This window comes from Mustelus asterias, chromosome 28 (assembly GCF_964213995.1).
Source record: "Mustelus asterias chromosome 28, sMusAst1.hap1.1, whole genome shotgun sequence".
Taxonomy (NCBI): Eukaryota; Metazoa; Chordata; class Chondrichthyes; order Carcharhiniformes; family Triakidae; genus Mustelus; species Mustelus asterias.
This window is the reverse complement of record NC_135828.1, coordinates 27,800,981-27,819,644: the sequence shown is the minus strand read 5'-3', so window position 1 is coordinate 27,819,644 and position 18,664 is coordinate 27,800,981. Positions and strand designations below refer to the sequence as shown.

Sequence of the window (18,664 nt, the reverse complement as noted above, 5' to 3'; positions counted from 1 at the left end):
CTTCAGAAGGTGATCAGAAGGCACCCCAGCAAATTTGATTTACTTTCTGCCAATTTGCATAATGGACATTCAGCTTTTATCTTTATGTTCATAAGATATATTGGAGCAGAATTAGGCCATTCAACCCATCGGGTCCGCTCCGCCATTCGATCGTGGCTGATATGCTCCTCATCCCCATTTTCCTGCCTTCTCCCCTTAACCCTTCAACCCCATTCCCAATTAAAAATCTGTCCAACTCCTCCTTCAATTCACTCACTGTCCCAGCATCCACTGCACTTGGGGTAGCGAATTCCACAGATTCACAACCCTTTGGGAGAAGTAGTTTCTCCTCAACTCTCTTTTAAATTTGCGACCTCTTATCCTAAGACCTCTCGTCCTAGAATGCCCCACAAGAGGAAGCATCCGTTCCACGACTACTTTATCCATACCTTTTATCATCTTATATACCTCAATTTGATCTCTCCTCATTCTTCTAAATTCCAAAGAGTATAAGCCTAAACTTTCAATCTCTCTTCCTAGGACAAACCTCACATCTCTGAAATCAATCTAGTGAACCCAGAAAAACTTATGTTTGAAAAACTGTTCTTAATTTCAACATTCACCATGAAGCTCGATGGTGAAAGATGTAGTTGGAGATTTAATCTTTGCACACTTTTAAAGTTTATTTATTAGTGTCACAAGTAGGCTTCCATTAACACTGCAATTAAGTCACTGTGAAAATCCCCATTTACAGAGATAGACATTACAAACATGCACTTCCTAACTCAGTTTCAGTGTGTTCTTATTTACAGGAGCCCAAATTAATCCCCAATTAATACACACCATCTGTAAATAATTAAATACACCATTAACATACAATTAACAGAGAGCTGTACTGAGGTTGTGTTGGACTGCAGGTGAGATGTTAAAATGAGGTTCAGGGATGGAAAAAATCCCAACAGTACTGTTTGGACAAGAGTAGGGGAGGCCACCTATCACACTGAATATGCATTCCTCTATAATACCTCATTAAAAAACAGATTCTCGCATTGCTCTTTGTGCATACTTGCTGTGCATCAGTTAGATGCCATGTTTCCTACTTCACTCCAATTCAAAGAGACTTAATTGGCTGTGAAGTATTTTGAGACATGCTGTTTTGTTTCTCTATATCTCTGTATCTGCAGGACTTGATGTCAGGCAGAGCCTTTACCCATTGTGGCAGTGCCGAGCTGAATCACATTATCTCTTTTGGTGAGCTGCTGTTTTGTCAGTTTGGAGGAAAGGTAGGAGTACCCAAAATGTAAATTAAACAGTTCAAATCACAACAATAATTTACCTGGCCCCGCAAATCTTCTGCCAGTGTGTGACTGAGGAGTATATTCTAGAGCTGTGAAGGATCGATGGTAAGAAATATCTGACTGGAAAAGAACCATAGGAATACAATATTTATTATTACTATCCCTCTTAATGTTGGATTGAAACAAAAAGTATCGCTGAGGCCCCGAAGGTGTAAGTCTGTCAAAAATCACCATTTTGCTAATAATTAGCATTGCCTTTAATGATACAATCATTAAACAAATGGAATACGTTCCTGGAGCCATCTCGACAACATTCCTTATCCGAATCCCATATCAGATCAATTTACTCCTCCACCTGTGCAACCTGTCCCTCCCTTCCCTGCTCCATTCATTTCTTCCTGCTTCAACTTACTCCACTCTTCCACACTCCACCTGCCTCACTCATTCATACTCCTCCTATTTTTCCCTGCTCCTCCCAACCCTGCCCTCGTTCTGTTCCACTCAACCCTCCCTTTGGTACCTGGCTCTTCCCACTCCAATCACCCCCTGCTCTCCCCACCTCAGTCCAGCAATCCTCCCTTGAACCTCTCCACCCATTAACCCCCTCCATGTTCCTCTGCACACGTCACAGAATTTTTTGTTTCATAGAAACCCTACAGTGCAGAAAGAGGCCATTTGGCCCATCGGGTCTGCACTGACCACAATCCCACCCAGGCCCTACCCCCATATCCCTACACATTTACCCACTAATCCCTCTAACCTACGCATCTCAGGACACAAAGGGGCAATTTTAGCATGGCCAATCAACCGAACCCGCACATCTTTGGACTGTGGGAGGAAACCGGAGCACCCGGAGGAAACCCACGCAGACACGAGGCGAACGTGCAAACTCCACACAGACAGTGACCCAAGCCGGGAATCGAACCCAGGTCCCTGGCGCTGTGAAGCAGCAGTGCTAACCACTGTGCTACCGTGCCGCCCCTGAGGATATTACTTGTAGCATTGATAAAGGAGAATGGATGGATATGGTGTATTTAAATTTTCAGAAGGCTTTTGATTATGTCCTACACAGGAGATTAGTTTATAAAATTAGATCACATATCATATAATGATATGGTTTTGGTTAGAATTAATTGACAGAGGGAAGGAAGAGTGTGGGAATAAACAAATCATTCTCAGGACGACAGGCTGTTATTAGTGGGGTCCTGCAAGGATCAGTGCTGGGACCACATCTGTTTGCAATCTATAGAAATGATTTGGATGTGGGGACTAATAATGATGTCATATTGGGTGGAAATGAAGTTGTGAGGAGGATGCAAGTAGGCTTCAGGAGGACTTGAACAGGCTAAGTGAATGGGCTAGAGCATGGTAGATGGAATATAATGTGAATAAGTGTGGAGATATTTGCTTTGGTAGAAAAAAACAAGGCGGCAGGTATGGGCAAGGTAGGGGAATTTCACAGTAGCTTAATTGCAGTGTTAATGTAAGCCTTACTTGTGACACTAATAAATGAACTTGAACTATTTTGTTAAATGGGGAGAGGTTGGGAAGTGTGGGTGTCCAAAGTGACAAGTTACATAGCCCTGTAGCTTGTACATAGAGCCTTGATGAGGCTGTACCTGGAGTATTGTGCACACTACTGGTCCCCCTATCTAACTTGCCATAGAAAGAGTGCAATGGAGGTTCACCAGATTAATATCTAGGATGGTGGGATTGAGTTCTGAGGAGCCATTGAGGAGACTAGGTCTGCATTTCCGAGCTTTACAAAGAATGAGGTGTGACCTAATTGAAACGTATAAAATTCTGACAGAACGTGACAGGGTGAATGTAACATAGAAACATAGAAGATAGGAGCAGGAGGAGGCCATTTGGCCCTTTGAGCCTGCCCCGCTATTCATTACGATTATGGCTGATCATCCAACTCAATAATCTAATCCTGCTTTTTCCCGATAACCTTTGATCCCATTCGCCCCAAGTGCTATATCCAGCCGCCTCTTGAATACATTCAATGTTTTATATGTAGATGAGTTGTTCCTCCTAGTTGGTGACTCTAAAGCCAGGGGACATAATCTCAGGATTTAAGACAAGTAAATATTTTGTTTTAGTTATTCATTCATGGACATGGGTGACATTCTTTATTGCCATTCCTTAATTGCCTTTGAAGTGATGCTGAGCTTCCACCTTGAACTGCTGTAATCAGTGTGGTGTAGGTACACCTACAGAGCTGTTAGCAAAGGAGCTGTAGGATTTTGAGCCAATATCAATAAATATTTCCAAGTCAGGATGGTGTCCGTCCTTATCCTTCCAGGTGATAGAGATTGTGGATTTGGAAGGCATTGTTGAAGAAGCTTTAGCAAGGTACTGCATGCATTTCATGGATGGAACATACTGTTGCCATTGTTTGCTGGTGGTGCCGAGATTCAATGTTTAACGTGGTGCCAATCAAGCAGGCTGCTTTGTGCTGGATGGTGTTGAGCTTTTTGAGTGTTGTTAAAGTCACACTCATCCAGGCTAGTGGTGAGTATTCCATCGCATAAATCCATCACTTGTGGCTTGTAAGCAATCGAAAGGCTTTGAGGAGTCAGATGAGCCACTCAACATAGAATTCCGAGCCTTTGATCTGCTCTTGTAGCCACATTATTTATGTTGCTGGTTTCTTCAGGTTTTTTGCCAAGGTTGATCCTCAGGACGTGGATAGTAGACGATCCAGCAAAGAGTCATAGAGGTTTACAGCATGGAAACAGGCCCTTCAGCCAACTTGTCCATGCCACCCAGTTTTTACCATCAAGCTAATCCCAATTGCCTGCATTGGGCCCATGTCCCTCTATACCCATCGTACCCATGTAACAGTCTAAATGATTTTTTGAAAACAAAATTGTACCCGCCTCTACTCCTACCTCTGGCAGCTTGTTCCAGACACTCACCACCCTCTGAAAGAATTGCCCCCCTGGACCCTTTTGTATCTCTCCCCTCTCACCTTAAACCTATGCCTTCTAGTTTTAGACTCCCCTACTTTTGGGTAAAGATATTGACTATCTAGCTGATCTATGCCCCTCATTATTTTATAGACCTCTATAAGATCACCCCTAAGATTCCTATGCTCCAGGGAAAAAGTCCCAGTCTATCCAGCCTCTGCTTATAACTCAAACCATCAAGTCCCGGTAGCATCCTAGTAAATCTTTTCTGCACTCTTTCTAGTTTAATAGTATTCTTTCCATAATAGGGTGACCAGAACTGAACACAGTATCCCAAGTGTGGCCTTACCAATGTGTTGTACAACTTCAACAAGACGTCCCAACTCCTGTATTCAATGTTCTGACCAAAGAAACTAAGCATGCTGAATGTCTTCTTCACCACCCTGTCCACCTGTGACTCCATTTTCAAGGAGCTATGAACCTGTATCCGTAGATCTCTTTGTTTTATAACTCTCCATAATGCCCTACTCAGTTAATGGTATGTCCTGCCCAGGTTCGATCTACCAAAATGCATCACCTCGCATTTATCTCAATTAAACTCCATCTGCCATTTGTCAGCCCACTAGCCCAATTGATCAAGATCCCGTTGCAATCCTAGATAACCTTCTTCACTGTCCACTATGCCACCAATCTTGGTGTCATCTGCAAACTTACTAACCATGCCTCCTAAATTCTCATCCAAATCATTAATATAAATAAGAAATAACTGTGGACCCAGCACCGATCCCTGAGGCACACCGGTAAGGTGCGGTAATGCCATTAAACATCTGGGGGAGATGGTTGGATTCTCTCACACGCTTGTGTGGTGCAAATGGTACTTGACGCTAGTCAAGCAAGATAGGATGTTGAAATCTTGCTGCATGGTTGCATGGGCCACTTTATTAACAGAGAGTGCTGAATGGAACTGAACATTGCACAATCAGCAGCAAATACTCCCACTTCTGGCTTTATGATGCAAAAGGTCATTCTCCTTTGGATGAAGTGTTACTTCAAAATTTTAAACAGTTGACCAGTCAACTTTCCTTCCTGACTCCCACATTAGACCACATTATTAACAGTTCTCTATCAACTGGAACTGTTCCCCTCTCCTTCACACCTATCATCAACAGTCCTCTCCCCAAAAAAGTAACCTGTTATTCCCTCCAACCTTGCAAATTATTGCCCCACCAACAAACTCCTTTTTCTTTCCAGAGTCCTTTAACATGTTGTCATGTCCCAAACGTGTGCCATCTTGTTTGAATCCCTCCAATAAGGTTACTACTTCCTTCATAGTACTGAAGCAGCTTCCATTAAAGTCACAGATTATATCCTCGTTGTATTTGCCAAAGATAAAATCTTCCAACATGACCTGTTTGCAGCCTTTGGTGGCCGTGCCTTCAGCTGCCGGGGCCAAGGCTCGTGGGTCTCCACGCTTGATCTCTCCACTTCATGGTACTTCGGAAGTGCCGCATTGTTGGTTGGCCATGAGATTCTGCTGTAGCACGGCTGTCACTCAGCTGTGTGGGTCTGCATTGCTCATTTTCATTCTTATCTATCCTCAGAAGCAATGGTTTCTCTTCATGTTCCTGCATTGTGAGTTGTAGTGATCCCAAGGATCCATTTTGTCCTCCTTTTCCTCATCTGTATGCTGGTCCTTGGCAACACCATCCAATATCATGGTGTCAATTTTCATATTTATGCCGAGGAAACCCAGTTCCAGCGTTCATCCATCTCCTCTATCTCTAAATTAGATCTATAGAAAGGTTACAGCACAAAAGGAGTCCATTCGGCCAATCTTGTCTATGCCAGCCCAAGGACACCAGGCGCCTTTTCCAATCCCACTTTCTTGCATTTGGCCCATAGCCCTGTAGCTTACAGCACTTAAATACACCAGGTATTTTTAAAAAGAGTTTGGAGTCTCTGCCTCCACCACCAACTCAGGCAACGAATTCCTGGCACCCACCACCCTTTGCTTAAAAAGGTTCTTCCTCATGTCCCCTCTATATCTACTGTCATTTATCTTGAATCTATGTCCCCTGGTTCTAGAATTCTCCTGATCTGGAGATGCCGGCGTTGGACGGGGGTAAACACAGTAAGAAGTTTAACAACACCAGGTTAAAGTCCAACAGGTTTATTTGGTAGCAAAAGTATTTGCTGCTGATTGTGCAATGTTCAGTTCCATTCAGCACTCTCTGTTAATAAAGTGGCCCATGCAACCATGCAGCAAGATTTCAACATCCTATCTTGCTTGACTAGCATCAAGTACCATTTGCACCACACAAGCGTGTGAGAGAATCCAACCATCTCCCCCAGATGTTTAATGGCATTACCGCACCTTACCAGTGTGCCTCAGGGATCGGTGCTGGGTCCACAGTTATTTCTTATTTATATTAATGATTTGGATGAAAATTTAGGAAGGTGTGGCTTTTGCTACCAAATAAACCTGTTGGACTTTAACCTGGTGTTGTTAAACTTCTTACTCTAGAATTCTCCACCAAGGGAAACAATTTTATCCAGTCCACTCTGTCTCTTCCCCTCAATTTTGTTCACCTCCATCAACTCACCCCTCAACCTTCTCTGTTCCAAGGTAAATAACCCCAATCTATCCAACCTCTCCTCAGATATGCTTTTCCAGCCCTGGCAACATTCTTATAAACCTCCTCCACACTCTGTCTACAGCAATAACATCCTTCCTGCAACATGGTGATCAGAACTGCGCACAATACTCCAGATGTGTCCTCGTCAGTGTTTTATATAATTCCAACATTATATCCTTACTTTTATCATCATAGAATCTCTACGGTGTAGAAGGAGGCCATTCAGCCCATCGAGCCTGCACTGACAACATTCACGCCCAGGCCCTATCCCCATAACCTCACGTATTTACCCCACTAATCCACCTAACATGCATATCTTTGGAGTGTGGGAAGAACAGGAGGAAACCCACACAGACATGGGGAGAACATGCAAACTCCACACAGACAGCCACCCAAGGCCAGAATTGAACCCGGGTCCCTGGCACTATGAGGCTGCACTGTGCCATCGGGAAATTACCTCAAAATTGTTTATTTATCCAACGTCCAGTGTTGGATGAGAAGACATTGTCTTCTGTTCTATCACTGACATCATTCCCAGCCACCAACGTCATCCCTCTCCCTGGTAACTGTATTGTAGCTGAACCAGACAATCCACAACCCATATCTGGCCACCTTGTCACATATCCGGGCTTCTCCTTAGAGAGGAGAATGGTGAGAGGAGACTTAATAGAGGTGTTCCAAATCATGAGAGGTCTAGACAGAGTCAAGGGAAAGAAACTGCTCCCTCTGAGGGAAAGATTGAGAACCAGAGGGGACAGATTTACAACATGGAATGTATTGCCTGAAAGAGTGGTGGAGGAATCGTCCATCGTGGCTTTCAAAAGTGAATTGGATCAGCATCGAAAGAGAAACAAATGACAGGGTTATGGGCAAAGGGCAGGGGAGTGGGACCAGCTAGATCGTTCCTGTAGAGAACCAGCATGAACTTGACAGGCCGAAAGGCTGTGCTATTATCGTTCTGTCCACACATCACTAAAACTGCCTATTTCCCCCTCCGAAACATTGCCAGATTCCAGCCTTGCCTCAGCTTGTCTGCTGCTTAAACTCTCATTCTTGCCTTTTGTTACCAAACTTGATTATTCCAACACTCCCCTGGTCAGCCTGGCAGCCATTTCAAACTCTGCTGTCTGTGGCCTAAACTCACACCAAATCCTGTTCATCCATCTCTGCTGTGGTCGCTGATCTACATTGGTTCCCAATCAAACAATGCATCCACTTTAAAATTCTTATTCTCGTTTTAAATCCCTCAATGAACTTGCTGCTCCCTAACTCTGTAAATTTCTTCAGCTGTATAACCTCTTCCCCTCCACAGATTTCTGCACCCCGCTAATTGTGGCCTCTTCATCTTTTCAACGTTCCTAATTTTAATCCATCATTGGTGGCCGTGTCTTCAGCTGCCTGGGCCAAGGCTCTTGGGTCTCCACGCTTCATCTCTCCACTTCGTGGTACTTTGTAAGTGCGGCTTTGTTGGAGGGGCTAGCTTTTGGATTTCAGATGTCAAACTGAGGACCTGTCTGCTCTCTCTGGTGGATGTGAAAGATCCCATGGTACTCTTCTGAAGAGGAGCAGGGAAGTTATCCTCATTGTCCTGACCAATATTTATACCTCAATTAACATCAGCTTCCTATCACATTGCTGTTTGTAGGAGGATGCTGCAAGCGTTTCCTACATCGCAACAGTGATTACGCTTCAAAATTACTTCACTAGCTGTCAACTGCTTTGGGACGTCCTGTGGTTATGAAAGGAGTGAATGTAAGTATTTCTTTTCCTTCCCCAACAATTTTAAATGGTCACTCATATTGTTACTAGCTTTTTATTCCAAATTTGTTCAATTAAGTGAATTTAAATTCACAAACTCATGTCTCAAAATTATTAATCAAGGTTTATGCATTATCAGTCCAATAAGATAACAACTAGGCTATCGTAATCCCTTGCCTATCCTGAAAACCTCTGAAATCTTGAAAATCTCTAACCTTCTCAAATCTTGGATATACAGCAGGCTACAATTTGGCCAATCTCTCCTATCAACTGTGCCTCTCCCCCAGGCGACCTCCATCAGCTATATCCCTCATCTGGGGATTCTCCATCAGTTATATCCCAATCCAGGGAATCGCCATCAGTTATATCCCAATCCAGGGAATCGCCATCAGTTATATACCTCATCAAAGAAATCTCCATCACCTGTATCCCTAATTCAGGGAACCTCCATCAGCTATATCTCTGATCCAGGGAATCTCCCATCAACAGTGCCTTCCCCCCCAGGGAATCTCCATCAACTATATCCCTAATCCTGGATTCGATTTCTGGCTTGGGTCACTGTCTGTGTGGAGACTGCACGTTCTCCCCATGTCTGCGTGGGTTTCCTCCGGGTGCTCTGGTTTCCTCCCACAGTGTGAAAGACGTATACTAGTTAGGTGCTTTGTGTGGTGAACCATTGTTGGTTACCACCAGGAGTGCTGAGCCATGGTTTGGCCAGTACTATGAGTCTGTAGATATGTTACTGTTGGGGTTAGGGTTGGGCTGTTCTACCTGTTAATATAGTCCTATGGTACACCCCAGTTGGCTCCGCCTTCCGGGAGAGGTATAAAGGTCACTGCTCTGCCTGGTGACCCTTTAGTCTAGGATTGCATATTGTATATAGTAGCTCTGTTATTGTTGGCAATAAAAGCCTTTATTTCCCGGGTACATCCAGCCTCCCGTGTGATTTATCGCGCATCAATTTTATTGCCAACAAAAATTTTTTTTTTTTGGAAAAAAAAACAAAAGAAAACCATGGAGCAAATGCTGAAACCCGACCGGCTTACGTTGGATCCACGTGCGGCGGGAGCTTTGAACACTTTCGACCATTGGTTGAAGTGTTTCCAAGATTACCTCGACGCCTCCACAGCGGTCCACAACGACGTCGACAGACTGCGGGTCCTCCACGCGAGGGTAAGCGACGCTGTATACTTAGCGATCCGTGAGGCCCAAGACTACAAAGGGGCCCTCGAGCTTCTCAAAAAGCGATACAACAAACCGCCGAATGAGATCCATGCTCGACACCTTCTAGCCACTCGACGGTGGCAGCCCGGCGAAACGACGGAACAGTACGTGTGTGAACTTCAGCAGCTAGCCAGAGCCTGCAACTGCAAGCCAGTGTCGGCAGCCCAGTATATGAGCGACCTAGTTCGAGATGCGTTCGTGGCGGGAATCGGCTCGTCGTACATTCGCCTTCGGCTGCTGGAGCAAGGTAACCTCGACCTCACTAAAACCGTAGAATTAGCTGACGCTCTAGAAACGGCCTCCAAAAGTCTGGAGATGTATCCCGACGACCGCGTGGGGACATTGTGGCAGGTGCAGCCGCAGACTCCACTTTATTCAGCGGTTTCGAAAAACTGCGCGATTGCGTTTCCAGCCTCGGACCTGACGACGGCAGCAGCTCCAGGTGGCCCGCGGTGTTACTTCTATGGGGGGGGTGAAACACCCTCGGCAGCGATGTCCAGCTAAAGCGGTACTGTGCTCCGCCTGTGGCAAGAAGGGACATTATTCCAAAGTATGCCGCACCAAACCACCCTCCAAACACAGCAGTGCGGCGTGTGATTCCCCGGAGCCGGCCTCCTTGTCTTCTGCGTCTTTGAGGTCTTCCACCACGTGCGATTCCAGAGCGTTGACATTCCTAACGACGGAGTCGCAAGACACGTGTGACCTGCAGGGGCCGCCGTTTTTGGCGCCATCGACCACGTGCGACCTATGGGGGCAGCCATTTTGGTCGGCACCGACCGCAAATGACTAGCAGGGGCCGTCATCAACCATCTCAGCTGCCTGCAGTTGCACCCACGATCCAACGGTGGCGTCAATCATCCTGGACCAGGCCAAGCCTCACAGACTCGACAAGTCCATGATGGACATACAGGTAAACGGACGCCAGATTTATTGTTCGTTTGACAGCGGGAGCACGGAGAGCTTCATTCACCCTGACACCGCGAAGCGGTGCGGTCTCCAGATTCGGACTGTCAAGCAGACAATTTCGATGGTGTCAAGGTCCCGGTCTGTCACTGTGCTAGGAAGCTGCGTGGTCAACCTGATGGTGCAGGGCACGGTTTACGAGAACTTCAAGCTCCTTGTGTTACTGCACCTTTGCGCGCCGATACTCCTAGGACTAGATTTTATGGTCCACCTGAAGAGTGTAATCCTGCAGTACGATGGGCCACTCCCTCCGCTTTCAGTGGGAGCACTGCAGCCTCTAAATTGCCCAACGCGCTCCACATGTAGTCTCTCGACGCTCAGGATTAACCCACCCTCCCTATTCCAGAATCTCGTGCCAGGCTGCAAGCCCATCACAACAAAGAGCAGGCGTTACAGCGCTGAGGATCGGATCTTCATTTGATCTGAAGTTCAGCGGCTCCTCAAGGAAGGGATCATCCAACCTAGCGCTAGTCCATGGAGAGCGCAAGTCGTGGTGGTTAAGAATGGGAACAAACCCCGGATGGTCATAGACTATAGTCAGACCATTAACAGATACACGCAGCTGGATGCGTATCCCCTCCCTCGCATATCTAACATGGTCAATCAGATTGCGCAGTACCGGGTGTTCTCCACCATTGACTTGAAGTCTGCTTACCACCAGCTCCCCATTCGCCCAGAGGACCGAAAATACACGGCCTTTGAGGCGGATGGTCGTCTGTACCATTTTTTAAGGGTTCCCTTTGGTGTCACGAATGGGGTCTCGGTCTTCCAGCGTGCTATGGACCGAATGGTGGACCAGTACGGGCTGCGGGCTACCTTCCCGTACCTGGATAACGTCACCATCTGCGGCCATGACCAGCAGGACCACGATGCCAACCTTCTTAGATTCTTATGCACTGCATCTCGCCTGAATCTGACCTACAACAGGGAGAAGTGTGTATTTCGCAAGCGCCGCCTAGCTATCCTCGGATATGTGGTGGAAAACGGGGTCCTTGGCCCTGATCCAGACCGTATGCGTCCCCTCCTCGAACTCCCCCTGCCCACTAGCATCAAAGCACTGAGAAGATGCTTAGGCTTCTTCTCATACTATGCACAGTGGGTTCCCAATTACGCGGACAAAGCCCGTCCGCTCATCAAGTCTACCTCCTTTCCGCTAACAACAGAGGCTCGCTTAGCCTTTGCAGGAATAAAAGCCGACATCGCGAAAGCCACGATGCACGCTATTGATGAGTCCATCCCCTTCCAGGTGGAGAGTGATGCATCTGATTTCGCCCTGGCCGCCACACTTAACCAGGCGGGCAGGCCCGTCGCCTTTTTCTCTCGCACCCTCCAAGGCCCTGAAATTCGGCATTCTGCGGTGGAAAAAGAGGCCCAGGCCATTGTGGAGGCCGTTCGGCATTGGCACCATTACTTGGCGGGAAAACGGTTCACTCTGCTCACGGACCAGCGGTCCGTGGCGTTCATGTTCAACAACACGTTACGGGGTAAGATCAAGAATGATAAAATCTTGAGGTGGAGAATCGAACTCTCCACCTACAATTATGATATCATGTACCGTCCAGGGAAGCTTAACGAGCCCTCGGATGCCCTGTCGCGTGGAACATGCGCTAGTGTGCAGGAGAGTCGATTACAGGCTCTCCACAATGACCTCTGCCATCCGGGGGTCACTCGGCTCTTCCACTTTATAAAAGCCCGGAATCTACCCTACTCGGTGGAGGATGTCAGGTCCATAACCAGAAGCTGCCAGGTGTGCGCGGAATGCAAACCGCACTTCTACCGACCTGACAGGGCACACCTCATTAAGGCCACTCGTCCTTTCGAAAGACTGAGTGTGGACTTCAAGGGCCCCCTTCCCTCGACAGATCGGAACGTGTACTTCCTCAATGTGATTGACGAGTACTCACGATTCCCTTTTGTCATTCCCTGTTCTGATATGACCGCTGCCACAGTTATCAAAGCATTACGGGATCTTTTCACCCTGTTCGGTTACCCCTGTTATATCCACAGCGATAGGGGCTCGTCGTTCATGAGCGACGACTTGAGGCAATACCTGCTCTCACATGGGATTGCCTCTAGTAGAACCACGAGCTACAACCCAAGGGGTAACGGACAGGTTGAACGAGAGAATGCTACAGTCTGGAAGGCTATCTTACTGGCGTTGAGGTCTAAAGGTCTTCCAGTCTCCCGTTGGCAAGAGGTACTCCCTGATGCGCTCCATTCCATCCGCTCACTCCTGTGTACGGCAACCAACGCTACTCCTCATGAGAGAATGTTTTCATTCCCTAGGAAGTCTTCCTCTGGGACCTCATTACCGTCTTGGTTGACGTACTCAGGACCTGTCCTCCTGCGGCGGCATGTTAGGACCCGCAAGTCCGACCCTTTGGTTGAACAGGTCCATCTCCTCCACGCCAACCCTCAATATGCCTATGTGGCATACCCTGACGGGCGAGAGGACACGGTCTCGATTCGAGATCTGGCGCCGGCAGGGGGCTTGGAAACCCCAGTCACTCCCACACCCCCAGTTAGGGACCCCCCGACCATTATCTCTTCTCCTGAAACGGCGCGGGCAGTATCGGGACCACCACTTAACCCTCTTACTCCCGTGTACAGCTTGCCTGAGTCCAGGAGATTGTCGCCACCTCGAGGCGTGCTCAAGTCCAGCGGATTGTCACCACCTCGTGGTCTACCGGCCCGTGAGGAACTGGAGGAGTCACTGGACACCGCCTTGGAGAGAAGGTCACCGCGATTGCCTGAACCGGCGTCATCGCCGGTGTTGAGGAGGTCGCAGCGACGGTGCGGTCCCCCAGACCGTTTGAACTTATAGACAGATGAACAGTTGTTCTGTTTTTTTTGTGCCCCGCCGGCCTTTGTTTTAAAAGGAGGGGTGAATGTGGTGAACCATTGTTGGTTACCACCAGGAGTGCTGAGCCATGGTTTGGCCAGTACTATGAGTCTGTAGATATGTTACTGTTGGGGTTAGGGTTGGGCTGTTCTACCTGTTAATATAGTCCTATGGTACACCCCAGTTGGCTCCGCCTTCCGGGAGAGGTATAAAGGTCACTGCTCTGCCTGGTGACCCTTTAGTCTGGGATTGTATATTGTATATAGTAGCTCTGTTATTGTTGGCAATAAAAGCCTTTATTTCCCGGGTACATCCAGCCTCCTGTGTGATTTATCACGCATCACTTTGGCCGTGCTATATTCGCTCTCGGTGTGCCCAAGCAGGCGCTGGAGTGTGGCGACTCGGGGATTTTCACAGTAACTTCATTGCAGTGTGAATGTAAGCCTACTTGTGACTAATAAATAATAAATAAACTTTAAACTTTAATACCACATGGAAGAAGCAGCGAGGTTAGCGAGAGCATAGAAAGTATCCTGGGTGAGGGACTTCAATAACCCTGATCTACTTAGGCAATCTCTCAGGATCCTGGATGAATTGTTTCCACTCCAGTTCGATGGGTTCTCGATGGCTGATAAGTCCAATGCACATCTACAGATTCTGTCAGATGTGGGGCAGGTGGTACTTGAAGGATTTAGTAGATGAGTCGTTTGGAGGTTTCTGACATAGAATCTAACATTTTGATTTGATTTATTATTGCCACATGTATCAGTATATAGTGAAAAGTATTGTTTCTTGCGCGCTATACAGACAAAGCATACTGTTTATAGAGTACGTAGGGGACAAAGAAAGGAGAGGGTGCAGAATCTAGTGTTACAGTCATAGCTAGGGTGAAGACAAAGATCAACTTAATATGAGGTAGGTCCATTTAAAAGACTGTTCTTGAGTCGGTTGGTGCATGTTTCCACTGAAGTCTCTTGATGTGATTCATTCTATCATGGCTTATGACTGACCAAATGGAGAAGGGTAATTCATGAGTCGGCAGGGACATTTGACCTTTCAAGGGATGCTTTGAGGACATCCCTTAAGTCTTTCTGCTATACTCCTGGGAGTCTCCTGCTGCAATTGAGTTTGGATTGGAGCAGTTGCTTTAGGAATCTGGTGTCAGGAATACCAATGACAACTTCCATCAGCAGAGCTGGTTCTCAGTGATTGGTGCAAGTCAGCTTGGGAGAAGGCACTGCTGTTGGACAGCCTTTCTTACCACCAGACATGGAGGATCTTGCAATGGCACTGCGGGAGTATCTTACGACGGCACAGCTGGTGCTACTTCTCCAGGGCTTTGAGGCGGCTGCTGTAGGTTGTCCAAGTCTCTGATGCACATTGGAGCGCCGCGATCACAGCTGCCGAGTAAACCACGATCTCAGTCTCAGGATTGAGATCTTGGTTCTCAAAATGCTCTTTTCCTCAGTCAGCTGAAGGCTAAGTTAGCACATTAGGGACCTGGGGGTGCAAGTCCACAGATCCTTGAAAGTGACGTCACAGGTGGAGAAGGTGGTGAAGAAGGCATATGGCATGCTTGCCTTTATAGGACGGGGCATAGAGTATAAAAGTTGGGGTCTGATGTTGCAGATGTATAGAACGTTGGTTCGGCCGCATTTGGAATACTGCGCCCAGTTCTGGTCGCCGCACTACCAGAAGGACGTGGAGGCTTTGGAGAGAGTACAGAGGAGGTTTACCAGGATGTTGCCTGGTATGGAGGGGCTTAGTTATGAGGAGAGATTGGGTAAACTGGGGTTGTTCTCCCTGGAAAGACGGAGGATGAGGGGAGACTTAATAGAGGTGTATGAAATTATGAAAGGCATAGTGAGGGTGAACGGTGGGAAGCTTTTCCCCGGGTCGGTGGTGACGCTCACGAGGGGTCATAGGTTCAAGGTGAAGGGGGGGGAGGTTTAACACAGATATCAGAAGGACATATTTTACACAGAGGGTGGTGGGGGCCTGGAATGCACTGCCGGGCAAGGTGGTGGAGGCGGGCACACTGGGAACGTTTAAGACTTATCTAGATAGCCATATGAATGGAGTGGGAATGGAGGGATACAAAAGAATGGTCTAGTTTGGACCAGGGAGCGGCACGGGCTTGGAGGGCCGAAGGGCCTGTTCCTGTGCTGTATTGTTCTTTGTTCTTTTGTTCTTTGTTCTAATTAGTGGGCCTGGGACTGAAGCCCGCTAGATTGTCCCCCACCCGCCAGGATGTTTCACTCCGGCGGAGTTTACAATAGCTCCCCACTTGCTGGTGGCCTGACCTCACTGGAGTGAAGAGGGGCCAGAGAGGCCCCCCAAGAGGTCAGGAATGAGGGGGGGGGTTGCCACCTGGGCACTGTCAGTTGGCAGTGCCTGCCTGGCCCTCTGGCACTGCCCTAGGGGTGAATTGGCAATGCCCGGAGACACATTGGCACTGCCCACCAGGCATCAGGGGTGGGGCCAGAGGGGAGGAGGATATCCCAACCCTGATTGCAGGCCTCTAGTCGAGGCCTGGAATCTCAACGCTGATCGCAACCCTAGTCGAGGCTGGGAATCCTTTAAAAAATATTTGGATGAGCACTTGAAGTATCATAATATTCAAGGGTATGGCTCAAGTGCAGGAAAATGGGATTAGAGCACCTTTAGTGGTAAATAGTGGGCGACACGGTGGCACAGTGGTTAACACTGCTGCCTCACAGTGAGAATCACTGCCAATATCAGCAAAGTTGGGTGGGAAAAATGGTGTTGAGCCTGCCAAAAGCCGACCTTGATCACAGGCCTCCATCTCCCTCTGTCACAGCCGAGTGCAGAGTGACAGCGGGACCCCCCCACCCACACGATTTCCCCCTGGAGGTGCGGCCCCCCCCTCTCTCAGGCATCATTAGCTCCCACCCCCTTGGCACTGCCCAATGCCCAGTGCACAGTGCCAAGAAGCCCCCTGGCTATTGGCACTTTCAGTAAGAAGTTTAACAACACCAGGTTAAAGTCCAACAGGTTTATTTGGTAGCAAAAGCCACACAAGCTTTCGGAGCTCTAAGCCCCTTAGGTGTTGTTAAACTTCTTACTGTGTTTACCCCAGTCCAACGCCGGCATCTCCACATATTGGTACTTTGACTCTTGGGCAGTCCCACGGGCCAGGCTGGCACTGCCAAGGTGGCAATGCCCAGTGGGCACCCCTTCCCCGGTGCCTGACCCTCTGGGGGGCCCAATGGCCTCCCTTCACTCCTGCAGGGTTGGGTTGCTAGCTCCCCGCAAGTGGGGAGCTATAATAAAGGCTGCTGGAGTGAACCACTCTTGGCGGGGGGGGGGTTTGCTAGCGGGACCGGAGATTTCAGCCCCGGGGAAGCTGCGGCACTCAGCGGGGAGCCAGCAAAACACCCTCTGCTTGAGTCTCCCGGCCCGCTACAAAAGCAGCGCAGCGGGCTGAGAGAATCGCCCCTATGTGTTTTTCATCTCCCCCCTCAACAACATAACTTGTCCTGTGTATTTTTAGACTATTAACTTCACGAGGCCTCTGTGTTCAGTGATCTACACTTGCTTCCAGTTGATCAGCAGCTTGATTTTCAAGTTCTCATTCAAGGTTCAAATCCCTTTGTAGCTTCATTTGTTCCCCACCTCATCTTTATTTACATAGGATGAAATAGGGTATATGTGACAGAAACAGGCCATTTGGTCCAGCCAATTCATGTGGTGTTTATGCTCCACTCAAGCCGCCTCTCATTTTTCCTCACCTAAATTTATCATCATAACCATCTATTCCCCTCGCCCCGATATGTTTATCTAACTTTCCTTGAAGTGCATCGGATAGTATTCACTTCAACCATTTTCTCTAGGAGTAAGTGAATTCTTCTGAATCCCCTACTGGCTTTCTTGGTGACTATCTGATTATTCTCTTGTATCCACTCTATTGAAGCCTTTCATAATTTTAAAGACCTCGATTAGGTAATCCCATTGTCTTCTTTTTTCCCCCCAAGAAAAATAATCTCTTTGCTGTCTTCTTATGCATCTCTGATTTCCTCGGCTCTACCACTGGACATGTGCCCTTCAGCTATCAAGACCTTTGCAGTTCTTTCCCTAAATGTGCATTTCCATTGACAGTCTAATTTTCTCATGTTTGAAATAGAGAGAACCAACAATTCAACTTGATCAAGCAGTGCAACTGGCTTTCCCAAAAGCCAATGAACTTCCTCCATTCTCCAAAGGGATGTAATGATATCAACTGAGTTCAAGATTGAGATGCACACTGCAGAGTACTCCAACGCTCAGCCATTTAGAGTCATACATTGCAGAAAATGCCTTTAGGCTCATCGAGTCTGCATCAACTATTTAAGCTTTTAAGTTTATTTATTAGTGTCACAAGTAGGCTTACATTAACACTGCAATGAAGTTATGGTGAAAATCCTCTAGTCGCCACATTCCGGCGCCTGTTCGGGTACACTGCGGGAGAATTCAGCATAGCCAATGCACCTAACCAGCATGTCTTTTGGACTGTGGGAGGAAACTGGAGCACCGGAGGAAACCCATGCAGACACGGGGAGAACGTGCAGACTCCGGACAGACAGTGACCCGAGCTGGGAATCAAACCTGGGTCCCTGGTGCTGTGAGGCAGGAGTGCTAACCACTGTGCCACAATGCCGCCCACTATTTACCACGAAAGGTGAGCTAATCCCATTTTCCTGCACTTGTCCCATATCCTGCAGAGCAGGAGCCATACCAAGCTGTGATACAACCAGAAAGAATGCTTTCTATGGTGCATCTGTAAAAGTTGGTGAGAGCCGTAGCGGACATGCCAAATTTGCTTAGTCTTCTGAGAAAGTAAAGGCATTGGTGGGCTTTCTTAACTATAATGTCAGCATGGGGAGACCAAGACAGGTTGTTGGTGATCTGGGCACCTAAAAACTTGAAGCTCTCGACCCTTTCTACTTCGTCCCCATTGATGTAGACAGGGGCATGTTCTTCTCTGTGCTTCCTGAAGTTGATGACAATCTCTTTCGTTTTGTTGACATTGAGGGAGAGATTACTGTCGCC

General features: G+C 47.6%; 1 protein-coding gene across 1 annotated transcript in view; it reads right to left on the bottom strand.

The window, feature by feature from the left end:
* The window catches only part of fam149b1 (family with sequence similarity 149 member B1), a 128,795-nt gene that overhangs the window by 25,020 nt on the left and 85,111 nt on the right, over positions 1 to 18,664 (bottom strand). Inside the window, exon 14 of the mRNA XM_078199769.1 lies at positions 1,316 to 1,397. Coding sequence (XP_078055895.1) covers positions 1,316 to 1,397 — 82 coding nt within the window. The remainder of the gene's footprint in view (positions 1 to 1,315; positions 1,398 to 18,664) is intronic.